Source organism: Aedes albopictus, chromosome 3, assembly GCF_035046485.1.
Source record: "Aedes albopictus strain Foshan chromosome 3, AalbF5, whole genome shotgun sequence".
In the NCBI taxonomy this organism is placed as follows: Eukaryota; Metazoa; Arthropoda; class Insecta; order Diptera; family Culicidae; genus Aedes; species Aedes albopictus.
Window position 1 is genome coordinate 95,056,214 of NC_085138.1, and position 24,877 is coordinate 95,081,090.

Consider the following 24,877-nt stretch of genomic DNA (forward strand, 5'->3'; position numbering starts at 1 on the left):
TTACGTTACGTGAAAGTTGACGCTTCTAGCTTTCATTCAAGCCCAACATCGAAATATTCCATCGGGGGAACTTTTTCATACAAAAATTGGGTATGTTTGTTAAGTAGAAATAGGGATTAATTTGGAACCGTTCATTTTGTATGGGGAAAAACAGTATTCTGAAAAAGTTGTTCGAGATCCCTCGGTGGATTTTTTTGAGGGACCGTGCAAATGAAAGCTGAAAGCCTCTATTTTTGAATAGCGAAAAATTTTACGATGCCTATTTTTTTGTTATAAACCTTTCCCATACACACGCCGTGGCGCACATTGCGAAAATCTTTGAACTGCAGTTCCATCGTTCCATCCAAGCTGTTGGTAAACAGAAATATTAATAATTATATTCGCCAGTTGCTTACTTACATCCCATCCCATCGCACCACATCAGAGAAGTGGCGGCCCCATCGTTTCTGAACTGGCACGCGCATTCCGAGTAAGGTTTTGAGGTTAACCAGGAGTGTTCTCAACTCAAGTCGCAATGTCATGATGATGGTGATGATGATGGGGGAGGATGTAATATAGCAACTTAATTTACGAGCGTAAACAAATTTTCCCGTAAATGATGCGTGTAGCGTAAGGAAATCTACCGCGACGATGTATGCACTCATTAGAGATGCACGTGGCTTTGGTTTTGGCGGGAAAAAAATCTGTGGGGATTGTTAATGCCAAGCTCCAAATTGGTATTAACCATAGAACTCAGATTGAGTCTATCAATAAGGATAAAATAACGTCAATAAATTAAAAAGCGTCTCATTGAATTGGTACCACAAAAATGAATGATGAAAAGAATAATGTATATCATTATTTTCGCTAATTGGCAAGCTCCCACCATTTAAGACTTTGAATACTGAAACAATAAATCATTCTCCGTCCATCGCACTGATCCACCCAATTAGAGATGTTCTTTTCATGTCCCGCATCAATCTTGCTAATTAACGCCGGGGATGATGCTCGCACCCATCCCAGGATGTTCAGCAATCCATCCTTGTTGGGATCGGGCTCGCGAAGCTTGTCCACTTGTCAAATTCTCAACGTTTGACAACGATTCTAAATATGCACCATCATCAGTTAAGCAAACATCACCTGGCTGGGATGTTTGTATGCCATCCATTAGGAGGAGTCGTTCAATGTCCCGCTGTTTGTGCTAATTTTATTCCATTTTTTTTTGTCGGTATCCAAGAACAAAACGTCAACTTAATGGATTTGACGAAATTGAGTTCATACTGTGCTCCGTTCCCGTTTGGATCCTGCTGCGCCCAAGGTATAAAGCTATGCCAAGGCTGTTACCTCTGGGTGGTAACGGGTACCGTATTGTATAGTTACTTTGAATACGAACAAATATAACTTATTCAAGTAACCCTGCTGCTAAAGCTCTGCATTAGGCCGTCCCTTATTTTGCAAAAATTGGAAATGTTATAAGTTCGTTAGTGGAAAATGATCGTTTTAGCTAAAAAATGATCGTGACAAAATTTGAAGTCTGTATCTCTAGGCTAAGTGGTCCCTCAAGGAGCCGAAAGTTGTCAAAAATGGTATGGGACCAAAAAAAACATGATTTTTTTTTCGACACAAAAATACGTTATTCTACTAAAACCGGTGATTTTAGGACCCTGAAGGGCCGAAAATGTACTTAGAATTGCGATATCTCCAATCGTTTTTGAGTTATTGAACAAAATAGGGTAGGTTTCCTTCGGAATCTAAAAAAATGATCAAAAATGCTGATTTTTCGGTTGTTTTTTTGTCAATAACTCGGAAACGAGTAGAGATATCGCAATTCTAAGCACATTTTTGGCCCATTAGGGTCCTAAAATCGCCAGTTTTAGTAGAATAGCAAATTTTTTTCGTCGAAAAAAAAATCATGTTTTTTGGTCCTATACCATTTTTGACAACTTTCGGCTCCTTGAGGGACCACTTAGCCTTGAGATACGGACTTCAAATTTTGACACGATCATTTTTTAACTAAAACGATCATTTTCCACTAACGAACTTATAACATTTCCAATTTTTGCAAAATAAGGGACGGCCTACTCTGCATTGTTTTGATTTTGTATGTGATTTTGACGTTTCTTGACCTTCACGGTGTGCTATAACAGGCATATTATCGAACTTGCATGAACCTAAAAGATTTTTTCATTAAAAGTTAGCCTTAACCGTGTAGAAAAAGATGAGGGTAGAAAATCTTCCATCGAAGAAAATTGAAATAAAAATGATTTTTGTATTTTACCATTTTGCTCATATATTGTAGCACAAAAACTGGTAAACATACATGTTCAACATATCAACCTAATGAGAATAAATATCAAAGCTCTTATGGTAAAACAATTAAAATGGTCTTCATATCAAATTGGTACACTTTTCTTGGCGTTCGTACCACGTGACCGGCCCATCATAGTTTGCCGAAATTTATACAATTTATTAGGCAATTATAAGCAATAGTAGACAGTTCTGTAAAAATCAGATCTTTATGTCATCTGATATAGTTATACCGATCATGGTGCTGCATAGTACATCGGACATTTGTCGAAGTCATTTAGGTGTCGGGAAAATATAATTCCAAGTTGGTGAGAATATTACAAACAGAGGGGATGATAAGCCCAGTCAGACCCCTGCATGGGAAATGTGGGTTAGTGTGTGGGAATGCCATTGAAGGTTTGTAATATTCTACGAGGTCTTAGAAATCCAACATGTCGCGTCCCCGGCTTACGGTAAGGGGAAAAGGGAGATCTCTCGCATTTGTACTGCAATCAGCCAAAGGATCTTATTTTCAATGATGTTGTAGTGCGAAGAAATTATCTCATTCTATGAGAATTCGAACCTTGTAATGCATTGTTTATCATGTAACTGAGTGATTCTTATCTAGTAGGTAGTGAAACTATAAGTATGTGCTATAAGACCACACGGACAATTCGATCAAAGAATTAATTAGGAATAATCTGTTTTCAGGAACGGAAAGGAAAGTTTTCTCCGGGGTGGCTGGCTAGTCGAAGATGGTTGGAATACTCGTTTGTTATAATTGACAAAATGAACTATCGGAAGCCTTTATTTTTATGACTAGCTTGTCATTTTGTGAATGATTGTTTTTTTTTTGTTTTGGAAGGTTTGCGATTCATTATTAAGCCATAACATTACATCGAATAGCACTGATATTTTCTGTACCACGACCCTAATCCCACACCAAAATACCCTTTTCCTATCCCATAGCGTTTGTGTGGCCATTCTACCACTACTCCACCTTGTCATCGGCTTTGGAATGCCTTGCGCTCTCATTGCCCCCCAAATGCAGCAAAATGTAAATGAAAATTACAGAAAACAATTGTATGTAAATGTTAAACATGTAAAGGGCAAAAATGTGTAAATAATGAACAAAATTTTACTACGCCAATCTTATGAGTCTTGTTTTTTATTATCTAAATATGAGTAACAATGAATGTGTGTTAGAGATCCAACTTCATTTCCCAATTACTGTGGATGCTTTTATATACGTGTCCATACATCCCCACGAAAATATTATTTAAGTAGTGACAAGAAGATAAACTCGTTAATGTTTATCCTCTTATGTCCATTGTCTGACCATAGTTTGCATGTCTGAGTGAAATTTAACGAGAGATAAGAGGCAGAATCATCACACCGCACCGAGACCATACAATTTATGTGCAATTCAATTATCTGATATATGAATTATGGCAGACTCTAGTGGGCTGGTCACATAGAACGAACGTCTGTAACAACTTGTAATTCGTTGTAAAATGTACTGCGTTTGTTTCACCCAATTGATTTTAAAATTTATGATTGCAAAGGTTGTTGTTACAGAGGAGTTTGGCTCAACTGTTTTTGCGTAACACTAGCTTAAATGTGAAAAATGGTAAAATACTAAAATCAATTTTATTTCAATTTTCCCCGAAGAAAGATTTTCTACCCTTCAGAATCTTTTTCTACGCGGTTAAAGCTAACTTATAACGAAAAAATATTTTAGGTTCATGCAAGTTCGATAATAATCGTGTTAAACAGAACTTTCAGCACACCGTGGCCTTGTTGTTTACAAAATTACTGTAAGAGTGAAAGAGAAGGAGAGAATTTCATGCAGTGCCCTATTGCATATAATACGTACATACAGTGACAGGCACAAAAAAAGATCCACCATATAGTAACTACAGTTTCTAATAAAAACTACATGCAAAAATGATAAAATATAGGTACCTTTTAATGAATGTATTCAATCCATTTCACATTGTTTAAGTACAATATAACTTTAATTCAGCTTGCAGACATACGTACGTGTTACGTAGAGGAGAGAGAGGGTCTAAAGTTGAAAATTCTAGCAATACGTAATATTCGAACGTTTCCAAAGTGCCGAATGCATCGAGAGAACTCATCAACAATGTAGGTCAACCAAAAACGAAAAGTTCCATTTGCGCCGGTTTCTCGATCACTACAACCATTGCACCTTGTTGATGCACTGCTGGCTGGCTGCTGACAAGATTAATTGATGTTTGAAGAACATTTATCCAACGAGAACCATATTGCTTTCATCGCAATGGTCTTGAACGATCCCCCAGGCCAACCGTCGCGACCGGCAGCTATAGTTTTGCAAACAACCAATAACTATATAGGTAGGTACTCAAGTGCATGTGATGCACTTTCGAGTAAGTGCTTACTTAACAATCGCGTCTCCTACAAGATGCTGCCACCTAGGTGCTTAACGCCTATCAAAATTATCAGACTGACTGACAGTAAATTTAATTAATTTTCACCTTGTGAAAAGCTTATAGGTACTGGATTCTAACCCTGCTCCTAAGATCATGAAAGGGGTCTCCCTTGTCAATTCGGAAACGGATGGTTCCATTCCCGATCCGGTCGGGAAATTTTCACGATTTTCCTGAGCACTATTATGTCACACTAAATATAATTTAGTGCATTGCTAATTGGACTGCGACAGAGTGCGGAATCTTGAATAAAAGTGTGATATTGCATCGAATCGTTCTGGTGTCTTCACCGCACTTATTCATCATGTGCTAATAATGAATAAGTGCGGTGAAGACACCGAAACGATCACCAAATCGCACTTTTATTTGAGATTCCGCACTTTCTTGTCGCATTTTTAACAATACAAGTTCATGCAATGACAGTCAAAGGAAGCACTTCAGTTTATAATTGTGGAAGTGCTCGAAGAACACCAAGTTTACGAGAGGTCCGCCAAGTTCCTGTGGTAACGTAGACTCAGGCAGAAGAAGAAAATGAAAGTGGATGGCAGCGTCTAGTAGGAATCCCGACTGTATAGATGCATTTTCTTTGGCTACGGCACAGAACTTGCTATAGTACTGTGATGGATGGATGTTTTTCGCTTGTCAAAAAACGTGACTTGATTTCCATCATTTTTTTTCTTTTTGTGGAGTGAGGAAAACCGACCAACAGCAAAGATCGCGCGCCACCACCTACTTACAAACGGACGGGGGACATGATCTTGACTGACTGACTGTCTGACTGACTAGCTAAACGATGTCTTGGCTGCGGTTCATCATCCGCCATATAGATTAGATTCGTGCAGCTGCAGCGTTCGGTACGGAAGAGAAAGGATGGACCATCATCAGAGCAGCAGAGACGAGTTTGTTCTAGGTATTCATATTTACAATTCGGGATGATTGATGGTTGCCTATTTTGAGCGAATTTGGATCATATTTGAGTCTTCTGTAGCTATAATTGAATATTATAAACAGTAATTAGGAGTAAAATTGTATATAGTTATGTATGTAACGAGTTGCAAAAAGTTGATTTTTTCAGCACGAGTCGTACATTTATCCAATGAGGCTTGCCGAGCTGTATAAATACGAAGAGTGCTGAAATAAGCGAATTTTGCAACGAGTTACATATGCGTAGAAATTTCTCCGACAGCACCACATTTCTACGCATAACAGTTGCACAAGATATTTTTTTTAGAAAAAATACTATATGTGTACAAAGTTTGATTCGAAATACCTCAGGCATGAAAATATAAGTGATTTCTCACAATACTATGAAAAGTAAAATTCAATATGTGTGGGAGCCCCCCGCTCCAGAGACCGGAGAGGTCTCACACCAAGCTAAGAACCTTCCCCGGTCCCAAAAGTACCCACAAACAAAATTTCACACCGATCGGTTCAGTAGTTTCCGAATCCATAACGGTCAGACAGACAGACAGACAGACAAGTTAACGGTGTCTTCGTATGTAGCTGATATGCGCCTCCAAGATGGACCGAGGAGCAATACAACCGGATGTTGGATGCACTCACTGACACGCTGGTAGGACGTAGGCCAGTAGTCATCGACGGCGATTTCAACGCCTGGGCCGTTGAGTGGGGCAGCCGGCAAACCAATGCAAGAGGATATAGTCTACTTGAAGTTCTGGCGAAGCTGGACGTAAAGCTGTGCAATGTAGGAACAGTCAGCACATTCCGCAAAGACGGTCGTGAATCCATCATCGACATTACATTCTTTCGTTGATGGAAGACATGGACTGGAGGGTGAGTGAGGAGTACTCCCACAGCGACCACCAGGCGATCCTCTACAAGATAGACCCGAGAGCTCCTACGTCCATACAGAGAACTAGGACTTATGAGCGGAAGTGGAAGACGAAGGACTTTGACAAGGAGACTTTTATCGAGGCACTTCGGCTAAATAGCGATGCGGCAAACCTCGACCCAGGGTGGTTGACGGAAGCGCTAGCAACGGCATGTGATGCAGCAATGCCGAGGAAGATTGAACCTAGGAACGCTAGACGCTCAGCGTACTGGTGGAATGCGACGCTCAGCACCCTTCGTGCGACTTGCCTCCGAGCTAGGAGACGAGTTCAGAGGGCAAGAACTGGGGCTGATAGAGAAGAGCGCAAGGTTGCGTTCCGTGATGCTAGAGCTGCCTTCAAACGAGCTATCAAGCAGAGCAAGGCGAACTGTTACAAGGAGCTATGCCAGGAAGCCGACGCTAACCCCTGGGGAAATGCCTACCGCATCATAATGGCAAAGCTGAAGGGCCCAATGACGCCAGTCGAAATGTGCCCAGACAAACTGAAGGGTATCGTGGAGGGTTTGTTTCCAAAACACGATACGACAACGTGGCCACCTACGCCGTACAGCGAGGGCGATGCGGAATTTGACGTAAACCGACTGGTCTCCAACGACGAGCTCGTTGCTGTGGCGAAAGCATTGAAGGTGAAGAAGGCTCCCGGCCCGGATGGTGTCCCCAACGTGGCGCTGAAAGCAGCGATCCTGGAGTATCCTGATATGTTCAGGTCAGTGTTGCAGAAATGCCTGGAGGAAGGCATCTTTCCGGATATATGGAAGGTCCAAAAACTAGTGCTGCTGCCAAAGCCAGGAAAGCAGCCGGGAGATCCAGCATCGTACAGGCCGATCTGTCTGTTGGATACGCTCGGAAAACTTCTGGAGAGGATTATTCTTAACAGGCTGACCGAGTATACCGAAAGTGAGAGAGGGCTGTCCACGATGCAGTTCGGCTTCCGCAAGGGAAAATCGACGGTTGACGCAATTCGGACCGTCGTTGAGATGGCGGAAAGGGCATCCTTACAAAAGCGGAGAGGAGATCGCTACTGCGCCGTGGTAACGATAGACGTTAAAAACGCGTTTAACAGCGCCAGTTGGGAAGCTATCGCCGTAGCCCTGCATAATATGCGGGTCCCCGACTATCTGTGTAGGATTCTAAGGAACTACTTCCAGAATAGAATCCTTGTGTACGAATCCAACGTAGGGCAGAGGTCGTTTAGAGTGACAGCAGGTGTTCCACAGGGATCAATACTTGGCCCAACGCTCTGGAACGCAATGTACAACGGTGTGTTAACTCTGAAGCTTCCGGCAGGTGTCATTATCGTGTGGTTCGCAGACGACGTTGTCTTAGCGGTATCTGGCGAATCAATCGATGAAGTCGAAGTGCTGGTATCGGAGGCAATCGACACAGTCGAAAGGTGGATGAATGGAGTGAAACTGCAGATAGCCCATCACAAGACAGAAGTGCTCGTAGTCAGTAACCGCAAAGCAGTGCAAAGGTTGGAGATCACGATCGGAGAGGAGAGAATTTCATCGCAGCGCGCTTTGAAGCACCTGGGCGTGATGGTCGACGACCGCTTAAACTTTAACGCGCACGTTGACTACGCCTGCGAAAAGGCGGCGTAGGCGGTTAACACAGTAGCGAGGATTATGCCAAACGCGGGCGGTCCAAGAAGCAGTAGGAGGCGCCTCTTGGCAAATGTTGCAACCTCAATACTTAGGTATGGAGTACCAGCCTGGGCTCCGGCGCTAAAAACGAAGAGAAACCGTGGAAGGCTGGGCAGTGTGTTCCGGCTCATGGCTATGAGAGTCGCGAGTGCCTACAGAACAATCTCGTCGGAGGCTGTATGCGTTATCGCTGCGATGATGCCCATCTGCATCACCCTAGAGGAAGACGTCGAGTGCTATCGGCGGAGTAACGTAAGGAATGCGAGAGCAGCTGCTAGAATGGACTCGATGGTGAAGTGGCAACTAGAGTGGGACAATGCAGCGAACGGAAGGTGGACCACCCGACTGATCCCAAATGTGTCGGCGTGGGTGAACAGGAAGCATGGGGAGGTGAACTTCCATCTGACGCAGTTTATGTCAGGGCACGGCTGTTTCCGGAAGTACTTGTTTCGATTCGGTCACGCGTCTTCCCCTCTGTGTCCGGAGTGTGTGAACGTGGAGGAAACACCGGCGCACGTCGTCTTCGAATGCCCTAGGTTCTCGGAGATGCGCAGGGATATGCGCGGCCTGACAGTCGACAACATTGTCGAAGAAATGTGTCGCGACGAAGCTACGTGGAACGCTGTCGACAGAGCAGTAACGAGGATGCTGTCCGCGCTGCAAAGGAAGTGGCGCGAAGACCAGAGAGCGCCGGAACGCGATCCGGGTAGGCATGATCCACCGCCGGGGACATGACTGAGTCGTCCGTAGCGTAGTACCGGGTTTTGGTCGTCGGAGCGCCGGTGAACCGGAAGTCCACCACCAACCGGAATCGTCGAACCGACTTCGGCACCTGACTGGTCGGGATAGAAACATCGGTGTCGGGAGAACTTCCACCGCCGGGGATTTTCTCCGTCGGAGTAGGCTAGGTCCACCGCCGGGGACTAGCCCGAGTATATCGCGGAGAAGCACCGGAACTTGGTCGTCGGGGCGCCTGTGAACCGGAAGCCAGTCTCCAACCGGAATCGCAGGAGAGACCTCGGCACCTGTCCGGGAAGAAACGGTTTCGGAAGATGTTCCACGGAAGTCTTTGTCGGCGTAGGGTAGATCCACCGTCGGGGACTATCCGAGTCGTGCGCGAAAAACTGGAGTGCTAAAACGGCACCGTTCCTCGGAGAAAGTTAGTATGATCCGAAGTACTTGCTGGTGGTATTAGAATAACAAATTTGGTGTATGTTTGTGCTAACTGTGTCGCTGAATGGCGATAGGTTAGGTACGAAAACGAGAACGACTAGAATAACAAATTCAGAAGCGACAAAAAGTGCATGAGCACAATAGCAGAAGAGCGCATGAGCGCATTGCCCCCCCTGAAGCAGTCGCATATCAGTGGTACCAGGGGGATCGAGGCGTCAAGGTGTAGCAGAGTTTTTCCAATCGGTTTTCTCTGCTTGGGAGGTTGGGAGGAAAAAAAACAGACAGACAGACAGACAGACAGACAGACAGAGACAGACAGACAGACAGACAGACAGACAGACAGACAGACAGACAGACAGACAGACAGACAGACAGACAGACAGACAGACAGACAGACAGACAGACAGACAGACAGACATTGCAACGATGGTATGGCCAGCACATTCCGCAGAGACGGCCGTGAATCCATCATCGATGTTACGTTCTGTAGTCCGTCGCTTACGGAAGACATGAACTGGAGAGTCAGCGAGGAATATTCCAACAGTGATCACCAGGCGATCCTCTACAGTATTGGCCGGCGAGCCTCTACTTCGACGAGGAGAACGCGAACATGCGAACGAAGGTGGAAGACAAAAGAGTTCGACAAGGAAGCAATGCCGAGGAAGATAGAGCCCAGAAACAGAAGACGGCCAGCGTATTGGTGGAACGCGACGATCAGTACCCTCCGTGCTGCTTGCCTCCGTGCTAGGAGACACTTCCAGAGGGCCAGAAATGAAGCTGAGAGAGAAGCAAGGCGAACCGTTTTTCGGGGAGCTCGAGCCGCTCTTAAACGCGAGATAAGGCTGAGTAAGTCGAACTGCTACAAAGAGTTGTGTCGAGAAGCCGACGCCAACCCCTGGGGCAACGCGTACCGAATCGTGGTATCGAAGCTCAAAGGTCCAGCAGTACCCGTGGAAATGTGCCCGGACAAACTAAGGAGGATCGTGGAAGGTCTTTTTCCGCACCATGGCCCAACGTTTTGGCCTCCCACACCATACGCAGAGAATGCAGAAGAACCCAACGAAGGTGCTCGGATATCCAATGCAGAGTTGCTGGTAATTGCGAAGGGGCTCAAGATCGGGAAAGCTCCCGGTCCGGATGGGATCCCGAACGTAGCAGTTAGAACGGCGATATTGGCGTTTCCGGACATGATCAGGATGGTGCTCCAAAAATGCCTGGATGAAGGCTACTTCCCAAACGGTTGGAAGGTTCAAAAGTTGGTGCTTCTACCGAAACCAGGAAAGCCGCCGGGGGACCCAGGATCGTATAGACCGATCTGCCTGCTGGATACCCTAGGAAAACTGTTAGAGAAGGTCATCCTTAACAGGTTGACAGAATACGTCGAAAGTGAGAGGGGACTGTCAGCGATGCAATTCGGATTCCGTAAGGGAAAATCGACGGTGGATGCGATTCGGGTAGTCATCGAGAATGCCCAGAAGGCGTCCAAGAAAAAACGGAGAGGTGATCGATTCTGCGCTGTGGTAACGATAGACGTCAAAAATGCGTTTAATAGTGCCAGCTGGGAGGCTATCGCCGTAGCGCTACACAGTATGCGGGTTCCCGATTATCTGTGCCAGATTTTACGGAGCTACTTCCAGAACAGGGTACTGGTGTACGAGACCAACGAAGGGCAGAGGTCTATAGAAGTAACGGCAGGTGTTCCACAAGGGTCCATACTAGGCCCAACACTCTGGAATGCCATGTACAACGGCGTACTGTCGTTAAAACTTCCCAAAGGAGTCGTCATTGTGGGCTTCGCAGACGACGTCGTGTTGACGGTAATGGGAGAGACTCTTGAAGAAGTTGAAATGCTGGCGACGGAATCAATGTCCACTGTTGAAAGATGGATGACTGGGGTCAAGCTACAGATTGCCCATCACAAAACGGAGGTGCTTCTGGTCAGCAACTGTAAAGCAGTCCAAACGATGGAGATCGTAGTCGGAGAGCATGTTATCACATCGAAACGAGCCTTGAAGCATCTAGGAGTGATGGTCGATGATCGACTTAACTTCAAGGAGCACGTTGACTACGCCTGCGGAAAGGCAGCGAAGGCTGTCAATGCTATAGCGACGATCATGCCGAACGTCGGGGGACCACGAAGTAGTAAGAGGCGTCTTCTGGCGAGCGTAGCAGGCTCAATACTCAGGTATGGTGCCCCAGCATGGGCTGAAGCACTGAGTACGAAGCGGAATCGAAGAGCGCTAGACAGCGCATTCCGACTCATGGCCACTCGGGTCGCCAGCGCGTACAGAACCATTTCGACGGAGGCAGTATGTGTTATCGCGGGAATGATGCCCATTTGCATCACCATTGCCGAAGACGTGGAATGCTACCAACGCAGAAGTACCAGGAGCGTAAGAGATATCGTCAGAGCGAACTCGTTGGCTAAATGGCAGCAAGAGTGGGACAATTCGGCGAATGGCAGGTGGACTCACCGGCTTATCCCTAGCGTGTCAGCGTGGGTGAATAGGAAGCATGGGGAGGTGAACTTCCATCTGACGCAGTTCCTGTCCGGCCATGGCTGCTTCAGGAAGTACCTGCACCGGTTTGGGCATGCTCTTTCGCCCTTTTGCCCGGAGTGTGTTAACGTGGAGGAGTCACCGGAACATGTCGTTTTCGAATGCCCCAGGTTCGAAGAAATTCGCGTCTTGCTGGGCGGAGTGACAGTCGACAACATTGTCGAAGAGATGTGTCGCGATGAAAACACGTGGAACGCTGTCGACAGAGCAGCAACGAGGATGCTGTCCGCGCTGCAGAGGAAGTGGCGCGAAGACCAGAGAGCGGCGGAACGCGATCCGGGTAGGCATGATCCACCGCCGGGGACATGACTGAGTCGTCCGTAACGTGGCACCGGTTTTTGGTCGTCGGAGCGCCGGTGAACCGGAAGTCCACCACCAACCGGAATCGCCGGACCGACTTCGGCACCTTACTGGTCGGGATAGAAACATCGGTATCGGGAGAACTTCCACCGCCGGGGTTTTTCTCCGTCGGAGTAGGCTAGGGCCACCGCCGGGGACTAGACCGAGTCTATCGCGAAGAAGCACCGGAATTTGGTCGTCGGGGCGCCTGTGAACCGGAAGCCAGTCTCCAACCGGAATCGCAGGAGAGACCTCGGCACCTGTCTGGGAAGAAACGGTTTCGGAAGATGTTCCACTGCCGGGGAACTCTTTGTCGGCGTAGGGTAGATCCACCGTCGGGGACTACACGAGTCGTGCGCGGAAAGCTGGAGTGCTTAATGGCGCAACGGCGGCACGGGGAGGACACCGTTCGGAGCAAGTTAGTAGGATCCGAATGCCTTGCGTGGTATTAGAATAACAAATTGTGTGTATGTTGTACCTATGTGTCGCTGAATGGCGATGTTAGGTACTAACATTAGAACGTGTAGAATAACAAATTTTAAACTAAGCATGTTGTCCGCTTAATGGCGAGCCAACACCAACCGGAGTAAGCAAAATACGAGACGTGTATGAGTATAGATTAGGAGCGACAAAAAGTGCATGAGCACAGTAGCAGAAGAGCGCATGAGCGCATTGCCCCCCCTGAAGCAGTCGCATATCAGTGGTACCAGGGGGATCGAGGCATCAAGGTGTAGCAGAGTTTTTCCAATCGGTTTTCTCTGCTGGGGAGGTTGGGAGGAAAAAAAAAAAAAAAAAAAAAAACAGACAGACAGACAGACAGACAGACAGACAGACAGACAGACAGACAGACAGACAGACAGACAGACAGACAGACAGACAGACAGACAGACAGACAGACAGACAGACAGACAGACAGACAGACAGACAGACAGACAGACAGACAGACAGACAGACAGACAGACAGACAGACAGACAGACAGACAGACAGACAGACAGACAGACAGACAGACAGACAGACAGACAGACAGACAGACAGACAGACAGACAGACAGACAGACAGACAGACAGACAGACAGACAGACAGACAGACAGACAGACAGACAGACAGACAGACAGACAGACAGACAGACAGACAGACAGACAGACAGACAGACAGACAGACAGACAGACAGACAGACAGACAGACAGACAGACAGACAGACAGACAGACAGACAGACAGACAGACAGACAGACAGACAGACAGACAGACAGACAGACAGACAGACAGACAGACAGACAGACAGACAGACAGACAGACAGACAGACAGACAGACAGACAGACAGACAGACAGACAGACAGACAGACAGACAGACAGACAGACAGACAGACAGACAGACAGACAGACAGACAGACAGACAGACAGACAGACAGACAGACAGACAGACAGACAGACAGACAGACAGACAGACAGACAGACAGACAGACAGACAGACAGACAGACAGACAGACAGACAGACAGACAGACAGACAGACAGACAGACAGACAGACAGACAGACAGACAGACAGACAGACAGACAGACAGACAGACAGACAGACAGACAGACAGACAGACAGACAGACAGACAGACAGACAGACAGACAGACAGACAGACAGACAGACAGACAGACAGACAGACAGACAGACAGACAGACAGACAGACAGACAGACAGACAGACAGACAGACAGACAGACAGACAGACAGACAGACAGACAGACAGACAGACAGACAGACAGACAGACAGACAGACAGACAGACAGACAGACAGACAGACAGACAGACAGACAGACAGACAGACAGACAGACAGACAGACAGACAGACAGACAGACAGACAGACAGACAGACAGACAGACAGACAGACAGACAGACAGACAGACAGACAGACAGACAGACAGACAGACAGACAGACAGACAGACAGACAGACAGACAGACAGACAGACAGACAGACAGACAGACAGACAGACAGACAGACAGACAGACAGACAGACAGACAGACAGACAGACAGACAGACAGACAGACAGACAGACAGACAGACAGACAGACAGACAGACAGACAGACAGACAGACAGACAGACAGACAGACAGACAGACAGACAGACAGACAGACAGACAGACAGACAGACAGACAGACAGACAGACAGACAGACAGACAGACAGACAGACAGACAGACAGACAGACAGACAGACAGACAGACAGACAGACAGACAGACAGACAGACAGACAGACAGACAGACAGACAGACAGACAGACAGACAGACAGACAGACAGACAGACAGACAGACAGACAGACAGACAGACAGACAGACAGACAGACAGACAGACAGACAGACAGACAGACAGACAGACAGACAGACAGACAGACAGACAGACAGACAGACAGACAGACAGACAGACAGACAGACAGACAGACAGACAGACAGACAGACAGACAGACAGACAGACAGACAGACAGACAGACAGACAGACAGACAGACAGACAGACAGACAGACAGACAGACAGACAGACAGACAGACAGACAGACAGACAGACAGACAGACAGACAGACAGACAGACAGACAGACAGACAGACAGACAGACAGACAGACAGACAGACAGACAGACAGACAGACAGACAGACAGACAGACAGACAGACAGACAGACAGACAGACAGACAGACAGACAGACAGACAGACAGACAGACAGACAGACAGACAGACAGACAGACAGACAGACAGACAGACAGACAGACAGACAGACAGACAGACAGACAGACAGACAGACAGACAGACAGACAGACAGACAGACAGACAGACAGACAGACAGACAGACAGACAGACAGACAGACAGACAGACAGACAGACAGACAGACAGACAGACAGACAGACAGACAGACAGACAGACAGACAGACAGACAGACAGACAGACAGACAGACAGACAGACAGACAGACAGACAGACAGACAGACAGACAGACAGACAGACAGACAGACAGACAGACAGACAGACAGACAGACAGACAGACAGACAGACAGACAGACAGACAGACAGACAGACAGACAGACAGACAGACAGACAGACAGACAGACAGACAGACAGACAGACAGACAGACAGACAGACAGACAGACAGACAGACAGACAGACAGACAGACAGACAGACAGACAGACAGACAGACAGACAGACAGACAGACAGACAGACAGACAGACAGACAGACAGACAGACAGACAGACAGACAGACAGACAGACAGACAGACAGACAGACAGACAGACAGACAGACAGACAGACAGACAGACAGACAGACAGACAGACAGACAGACAGACAGACAGACATGACAGACAGACACCATGAAAACGAATCTGCAAGAGTCATGATGATCGATTCATCCGTTCGTGAGTTTTGTTGCCTCAAAGGAACTTCAAACTCATTTATATATATATATATAGATAGATAGATAGATATAGATATTGACTAGTTGTCCCGGCAAACGTCGTACTGCCTGCCTACTGCGTTTTTTTTACATACAGCTGCCTAGGGATGTCCCCCGAAACTTCATCTGAATGGGTGCCCTCTTTCTAGAGATCGGAGGTGTCTCACACTATGCTAAGAACCTTCCACGGCACCAAAAGTGCACACATACAAAATTTCATGTCGATCGGTTCAGTAGTTTCCGAATCCATAAGGGTCAGAAAGACAGACAGTAGACAGACAGGAATTTTTATTTAGTCCACCAAGACCAACAGCAGCACTTTCCGAAGCCAATTGAAAATGCGGAAAATATACAGCCTAAGGCAGTTAACCCTTCACTTTTTTTTTAAACAGAATCCATTTTTTTTTTTCAACTATTTTAGATAAGAACTGCACCAGCTGAATCAAACTACTATCGCACGATGCTACTTAGAGCTGCGTTCAAGATACTCTCTCAAATTTTATTGCAAGAGAGTTCGTGGGACAATATCTGGCTGGATTCAAGGGTGAACGCGCTACAACGGACCAGATGTTCGCCATCCACCAGGTGTTGCAAAAATGCTGTGAATACAGCGTGCCCACACATCACTAGAGTCCCTAATTAGAGTCTGGCGGACTGTCACTTTCGACCGGAGCCAATCGAGCATGACGTCATAGTGTCCTCACCGATAAATGCTACACCGTGACGTCATGCTCGCCAGACTCTAACTAGACTGACTCTACACATCACTTGTTCATCGATTTTAAACCGGCGCATGATACAATCGGTCGAGACAGATTATGCATGAATACGAATTCCCGGATAAACTGATGCGATTGATCAAGGCGACGATGGATCGAGTGATGTGCGGAGTTCGAGTATCAGGGACACTCTCGAGTCCCTTCGAATCTCACAGAGGGTTACGGCAAGTTGGTGGTCTTTCGTGCTTGCTGTTCAACATTGCTTTAGAGAGTGTAATAAGGAGAGCTGGGATAAACACGAGTGAAACGATTTTCACGAAATGCGTTCAGCTGCTTGGTTTCGCTGATGATATTGAGATCGCAAATTTGGGACGATGGCGGAACAGTCGAAAACAAAGTACATTATGGCAAAGAGCTCTAGGGAGGAGTTACAGTGCCCACCACCCCGAATTTCTATCGACGGTTGAAGCATTCGTGTACTTGGGCTCACTGGTGACCGCCGACAACGACACCAGCAGAGAAATTCAGAGACGCATTGTGGCAGGAAATCGAGCCTACTTTGAACTCCGCAAAACTTTACGATCGAACAAAGTTCGCCGTCACATAAAGTTAACTATCTACAAAACGCTGAATAGACCGGTAGTCCCCTATGGGCACGAAGCACGGACCCTTCTAGAACGTGCCTCTGGAGTCGATCTACTGATACCTGATGGACCTTACGTGCAGAGGACAAACGCGCCCTTGGAGTTTTCGAACGGAAGGTGTTGCGTACCATCTACGGCGGAGTGCAGATGAAAGACGGTACTTGGAGAAGGCGAATGAACCACGAACTGCATCAGCTGCTGAGAGCATCAACCATCGTCCACACCGCGAAAATCGGGAGGCTACGGCAGACGGATGACGTGATCAGGATGTCGAATAGCAATTGGATTAACCCGACTAAAATGGTTCTCGAGAGCCATCCGATCGGTACAAGAAGACGTGGTGCGCAGCGAGCTAGGTGGGTCGATCAAGTGGAGAACGATTTGCGGACCCTTCGCAGAGTGCGGAACTGGGGACGCATAGCCATGGACCGAGTAGAACAGAGAGGACTCCTACGCAGTGACGGAAATTGTCAAATTACGTTCGTCTGCACCGACGCCCAGCGGCGCCAGCGTCGTTGATTTGTTTTTGTTTTGATAGTCGTCTTGACAACCCGAGCGGCATTCTCAGAAATGTAGGGTAATTCATGTATTTTGGACAGGCTGAGGACAACGTTGAAAAAGTCGTCCCCTAGCTTCCTTAGAAAGCAATTGATTATTTTGCAAAGTTACTAATACGTTTATAATATGATTGTGCTTTGCGTTCCAGGTGACAAAAACCTTAACGAAAGCATTTTAAGATGAGAAAATCACAATTTCCAATCGCCTGTTAGAATCGCATTTTGGACACCGAATATATGTTTTGGACACCCTCAGGTATATATAATTTGGACAGGGCAGTTATCTCAATGTTTAGCCAAGAATACTGCTAAATCATGGAAGCAACATAAATTAAGAAATATTTTCTTACAAATAATCACATTTTTACGCTTAACAGGCATCTATTTTGATAACTATTACAATTTTTTTTAGAATCGACAGAATATCGCCAGACCCACAGAATACGCCTCCAAGTATGCAATCGCACAGTATCCCCATGTAGTTCGTCAGATGACCAAAATATATTTGCAGTAGAAAACCAGTAATGTATTTTGGACACCACCTATTTTAAGCGTTCTAGATGAATGTTAAGAGATTGGCTGCTTAATGCTTCTTTATTGAACATTTTTCATTGTGATAAGGCATTCATATTTATTACAATTATTAATTCAACGATTTTGGGGTGAATATTGTATGTGACTATGAAGTGTATGTCGTCTTGCATACCTGTGCATTTGAGGGGTTTTAGTGAAATAATTTACATTTTCGATAATTTTGAAGTAAATTCTTAATTGTTAAGCGTATTTTCAACGTAAGTCATCAGAATAGGGTCTATTTGATCCAATAATCGATATTGAGAAGTATCTACTTTTATTAGCTCTCCGGAACAAGGCATACATCACCGTGCATGTTCAAATTATATACATGTCCAAATTATATTTTTTACCCTATGCTTTCGAAATTCTTTTGACCGCTGTCTGCTGAACTTCAACCACCTACTGATACTCAAAGTCAGTATTTTCAATTTCAACTGATTCGTTTTAATTGAGCACGATGCAGAAGCAAAAAATGCAGTTGTTTTGCAGCACTCATCAAAAGTTACTATAATGCATTTAACTAAGGTAAGATATCGGTATTTGCATGCCTAGAACCATAATAAATCAATTCCAAATTGAAATATTCATATTCGAAATCATCGAACTGAAGTTCAGCTGAACTGAACTTCAACTACAGTGGATGACACCACAAGACGCCGCTTTCATTGTCTCGTCTCTTCTTTGTCATGTTCATTCTCGGCCTCGTGTCTATGGGTAACTGTGTTTGTTTATTTGTGTTCGTTTTCGCACAAATTGAACATCATTGTGCTGATTTTTTTCGACACTGCTCCTACGTACAGCAAAGGACACTTAGGCCTTAGTATGACAGGTAAGGTAAGTAAGCTGAATCGAAAATATTCCTGATTGTGATAGGCAACACATTAATATAAACACTTAGGAAAAACTTTACAGCACAAGCTAATTAAGGTTCCATTTGATCTTCTATTATTGGTCTAATTCCTCTCAGCATGGTCTTGGTAGAATTTCAGACTATGTTGAGGGCATATCACTTCTAATGTTCTGTCATAGGACACTAAGCAACGAAACAGATGAGATGTGATGCCAGGAACAAGTAGTTTTATTTTTTTCCCTAAATCATAAGTATGAAATTTTTGCTTTGTGTATTTTTTTACTCTACACTAAATTAAAAGTAAATTTTCGAAGCCCCCTTGAAAACTTCTAAATTTTTTACCAATTTCTGTCTAGCCATCCACTTACCTCTGATCAAACTAATCACATATCGATGATCCGGTTGTTCCTGCAGCTGAATCACCAAATCGCTGTTAGCGAACTTATAACTCTTCATGATCTCTTCGTCGTCCCGTAGAATTAGCACTAAAGCCGTCGCGATCACCGCAGCCCCAACGATCACCGCCAGCACAGAGTAGACTAAACATTTTCGCGTCACTTTTAGCGCCATTCTGTCATTGCGTTCGCTATTATCTTCTCTCAATCACAAAACACACGATAATTCTATAGATTCTGGGTCATGGGGTTACTCTACAACACGGGAGATTGCACTGCCACTCGTCGTTATTGGTTGAGAAATTCGAAATAGAACAATCACTATCGATCACGGCGTGCGCACCATCCTCGCGTTATGCTCTATCACAGCCGAAGTCAAGCAAATATTTCCGTTTTGTTAAAATGTTTGGACGCGTTGAACTGATGGGACTGATGGATGGAACCGTTGAGCGATGATGCTGTCCGATCTACTGAACACCAAACATGAATGGGACTCTCGGTCAACCAGCTTACCACCGACCGACCGACTGGCGGTGGCCGATTTGATCGGAGTATAGATCCACTACTATGGAGGAGAATCGGTATAAAATGTGTAACTTGGACAATGTGACCAAAATACAGCACAGAATTCCGCTTGTGCAGAACTTCACTTTAACTTCGACCATGTCCGGTACTGACCATGTGGCCGTACTGGTCCTTAATACATAGAATCACCGTAAACTAAAAACCATGTTACCCTCGATACAACCCTTTAAAAATTTACTGTGGAAACTTTTGATGAAACTTTGCTGAAAGTTGCATTTTACCCCATATTTCCCCTACACGATCATTCTCGTTTGGGGCAGTTTGTTTTTAAAAATAACCTCAACTCTCATTCAAACAAACAAATGCCATTAAGCAGACACACATGTGCATGGCCGCCGGCGAGTATAAGGTAGCCAACCGTATACCTAGTCTACAGGAATTAGGAATTAGTGCGGACATCCAACGGGACGGCGCGGCGTTCCCCCACTGAAAAATGTTGTTCGGTAAAAATTGTTGAGAGCAATTAGGAAGACAAACATACGACGTTCGGGATGTGCGATCACTTTTGCTAACTGACACTGAAGTTTTCCGACTTTTCCCTCTCGACTCTCGTGCATTATTGATGCAGGAAGGAAGAAAATAACGGCGAGTGGGCCACTGACACGTGATTTTCAAGAGCGATAGTGGGCAGTGCACACCATCATGGTCGTGGTCCGATGTGATGGACAGTTTTGTAACACTACTGTGATTTTTTTAGAATTTTCAGAACAGATTTTCAAATGACATAAAATTTTACGCAAATTTGCGATAGGAATTTGGGACTAATTCGGCAGGGCTTCTATTTTGGGCACTTTTTCGCTATAGCCCAGTCAATTAACTTAATCCTTTGTACACGTTTGTATCTATCTGCGTACATAATTTAAGTCAATTGGTCCATTTTGCCCCATTTTCCCCTAAAACTTAAAAAAAAAATCTGAATTAAAAATAGTTTCAACTGATTGCGTCTAACCAAGCATTTTTTTTTCTTGATGTAGAATTGACTGTCCATGGGGCACACCTCGATCCTTGTCATTGACTGGAAGTGCTCATTTTGTCCCATTTTCCCCTATAATACTGTTTTTCTTGATTTTAAAATAGCGATTGAATGCGGCAACCCAACCAAATTTGCCCTGATGTACAATTGACAGACGCATACTGTGAGGCACATCTCGTTCTTTGTCAGTGACTTGAAGTGCCCATTTCGCACTTTTTCACCTAAAATACTGTGTAGATTAAAAAACAGCTTAATTTCGGTCAACCAAACAAGTACTTCCTCTTGTAGAATAAACCGGTACATTTAATTGCATACACTGGGCCATAATGGTCATTTCCATTGAATGATTCAGAATGATTCGAAAATCCTTCGGTCAATTATACATAAAGAAGAACAAATTGTGGGTTGGCTGCAAATAGTAGAAACTATTTTTTAAACCAGAGAAATATTTTGGAGAAAATGGAATAAATTGGAAACTTCCAGTAAATGATTCAGAACGAATTGTGCGCCGAAAATGTACTGATCAATTCTACTTGTGGAACTAAATATTGCAGTTATTTTGCAGTTAAGGACTGTATCGTTAATTATGAGTACACCTTTGAGGCTCTGTATTAAAAAGACTATGCCTTATTTTGTTAACTGCTTTGTGTCTATGTGTTGCTAACGTTGTAAACAAACGATAACCTTCATTAAAAGTTAAAGTTTTTCCTCAAGTGGAACAATGCGAGGGTTTACGGAGGAGAAGCGAAAATCGATTGTGACCAGGCACTGCAAGGAAAAATGATCATCGCTAAGAAAATTAGCAAAAATTGAATGTGTTAGGGTTTTTGTTGTCCAAAATGCTATCAAACGATTCGGTATGCATAACACACTGAAAGACTTACCCGGACGCGGCAAAAAACAGGTGCGTCCAAGTCAAATTTGGACAGCAAAACTTGCAAAATCGTTGAAGGAAAATAGGAGGTATCCATTAGAGATTACGCAAAAAAGTGTAAAACGACTGTTGGTATGGTTCAACGCGCCAAGGAGCGTAATTCCCCGAAGACCTACCCAAAACAGAAATGTCCAAAACGCAGTCAAATTCTGGCGGATTATGTGAAAACTCAGGCTTGGAAGCAGTACGACGATGTTTTGAGCAAAAATTGCATGTGCATATTCATGGATGATGAAACGTATGTCAAATTGGACTACAAGGCACTTCCAGGGGCACAGATTTTCACTGTTAAGCATGGCACGGATGTTACGAATTAGGAGAAATCGATTTTTTGCGAAAAAAATGGGAAAATGTGTTGGTTAGGCAAGCAATTTGTCAATGTGGTATGAAATCGTCACCTTTTTTCGTCGAAATATACCGGAAGGAATGTCTCCAGAAACATATTCTGCCACTCATCTGAAAGCACAAAGGTCCTACATTACTTTGGCCGGATTTGGCATCCTGCCACTATGCGCGTGACACCTTTGACAGGTATGAAGTAAACAATGTTCAATTTGTGAAAAAGGCAATGAATCCTCTAAATTGCTAGTAAATAAGGCCCATTGAGAAATAGTTAATTTTGATGAAAGGGAAACTACGGAAAAAGGATAGAGGAGCAGAGGACGTCACAAAATTCAAGAAAAACTGGGTCAACGTATGCAAAACCATCGTCGGAACGGTTGTCCAAAACCTTATGAAGCACGCCAAGAAGAAAGTGCGAGAGGTGGCAAGATCCACGAAAAATTAAATATACAATCATGTCATGAGCTTTTCTGATGGTCAATGAACAATGTAATTGAATTTAATTTACAAAATAAATTAAACATTTTGAAATACAGCAATTTCAAGGTGTACTCATAATTAACGATACAGTCCTTAGGAAAATACATATTATTTTAGTGGAAATGGGACAAAAGGGACCCTTCCAGTCCATACAACAAAACGAAATGTGCACCAATAAATGCAGTGATTAATTTTACGTTAGGAAAAAAAATGTTTGATTGGTCACAATCAATTGACATATTTTTGAATTCAGAAAAACAGTGTTTTAGGGAAAAATAGGGAAAAATGATCACTTCCAATGCGCCTTCCAAGTATGCCTGATTATAAGCATTGATCAATACTAATCAATTCTAATAAGGAAAACTTGTTTTGTTAGCTGAAATTACTTGAAATTGTTTCTCAATAAAAAAACAGTGTTTTAGGGGGAAAAAATGGTCACTTCTAGTCAAAATTCATAACAGGTTGTGCTTCATATAATAAAAAAATGCTTGGTTAACCGCAATTAGTTGGAACTAACTTTTTTATCCCAGAAAAGCAGTATTTTAGGGGGATAAAACGGGCAAGTTCAAACTAACGCATAGAGGGAGATGTGTCCTACAGTATGCACCGGTCAATTCCACATCAGGAAAAAATATATAGATTAACTGTAATCAATTACACTAATTTTTAATCCAGAAAAATAGTATATTTAGGGGAAAATGGATCAAAATGGGCACCAACACCCAATGACACAGAACAAAGTGCGCCCAAAGTATGCGCCGATCAAGGATGGGATCATTCATTTGCAATCATTTACATTCACTTGCTGTAAACTCGCTTCAGAAACATCGCAGCAAAAAACATTGTATGGAACACTTTTCCATTTTTGTTTTACTTGAACTTACTCTTTGTAGAAGAATATATTAGTGTAGAATCAATAGTTTAGTCAACAGAAGGCAGCAAACGCAACTCTCCACGGCGTGAATGCAATTTACATTCACCGCGTGGAGAGTTGCCTTCACAGCTCGCTCAGGACTTTGGTATGCGTGTGCGACCCCAATGTTATTCGGCAAACTTTCAGATAAAACTACAAGGTTAAATTCATCCATACATTATTTTTCGATAGCATGCTTCTGAACTGAGATAATAGCAAGTGAAAGTAACTCTTTGCAAATAAATGGGCAAAAATTGGGCAAAATGAGCACTATAGTCAATGACACGGATCGAGGTGTGCCCCAAAGCATAGAGAAACAGACGTAACAGTTAGTGCAAATCATATTAAAAATCAACGTCACGAAATCGTAATCGCTCAATGCTAATCGTGCCGTGTTTGGACAAGCGACTAGATGGCGGTAGTGAGCCAAACTGGAGCAAAAACGATGTCAGCGCGATTGGTCAATGACCAACTGCCGAATATTTGAATCAACCGTTAAAAAGCTAATCGATGGAAGCGAGTAGAGTGTGACGTCAGTTTCACTGTGCCCATAGTATACAACCGACCATTCCACATCACGAAAAAAATGGTTTAATGGTCGCAATCAGTTGAAACTTATTTTTAATCAAGAAAAACAGTATTTTAGGGGAAAATGAGGTAAAATGGACGCTTCCAGTCAATGACACAGATCGAGGCGTGCCCCATAGAATGTACCTGTCAATTCTACATCAAGTAAAATTTGTTGGTTAGCCGCAATCAGTTGAAAATATTTTTTTAATTCAGAAAAACAGTGTTTTCAAGAAGAAAATGGGGCAAAATGAACACTTACACTCAATTCCGGTGAATGAAACTATCACCAATCGATTCTTTGGCCTTTTTTTCCATTCGGAAAAGATGGACTTTAAAGATCGCTATCATCCGAAATAATTAGGGTAAGAAATCAAACTTTGAACTAGTCGAATTGTAATCTTAATTTGAACCATTTCGAAATTCATTAAAACGACGTACTTTTTAGGCAAATATTGTTCCGAAAAAGATGTTAAACAGCTTTCCGTAATATAACCTAATAACATGGACTTTAAAAGCATTGAAAAAAGCGTTTTTGTCATGGAAAACAGGCAATTGAAAAATCACTGTGATTTCACCCATTTTCCCCCAGAGAAAGCAAATTTTCG

General features: G+C 44.3%; 1 protein-coding gene and 1 long non-coding RNA gene across 7 annotated transcripts in view; both read right to left on the reverse strand.

Annotated features, from left to right (window-relative positions):
• The window catches only part of LOC134291450 (uncharacterized), a 383,602-nt gene that overhangs the window by 198,722 nt on the left and 160,003 nt on the right, over window positions 1-24,877 (reverse strand). The window lies entirely within an intron of this gene.
• The window catches only part of LOC109411498 (myogenesis-regulating glycosidase), a 62,557-nt gene that overhangs the window by 27,014 nt on the left and 10,666 nt on the right, over window positions 1-24,877 (reverse strand). For 2 of the 6 annotated variants that reach the window (XM_062859200.1, XM_062859202.1), the window contains exon 2: window positions 19,449-19,730. In XM_062859200.1, coding sequence (XP_062715184.1) covers window positions 19,449-19,650 — 202 coding nt within the window. In that variant the 5' untranslated portion in view covers window positions 19,651-19,730. Of the gene's footprint in view, window positions 1-19,448; window positions 19,954-24,877 lie in introns of those variants that run through there. The other 4 variants (XM_029873714.2, XM_062859201.1, XM_062859199.1 and 1 more) reach the window with 3 other exon arrangements.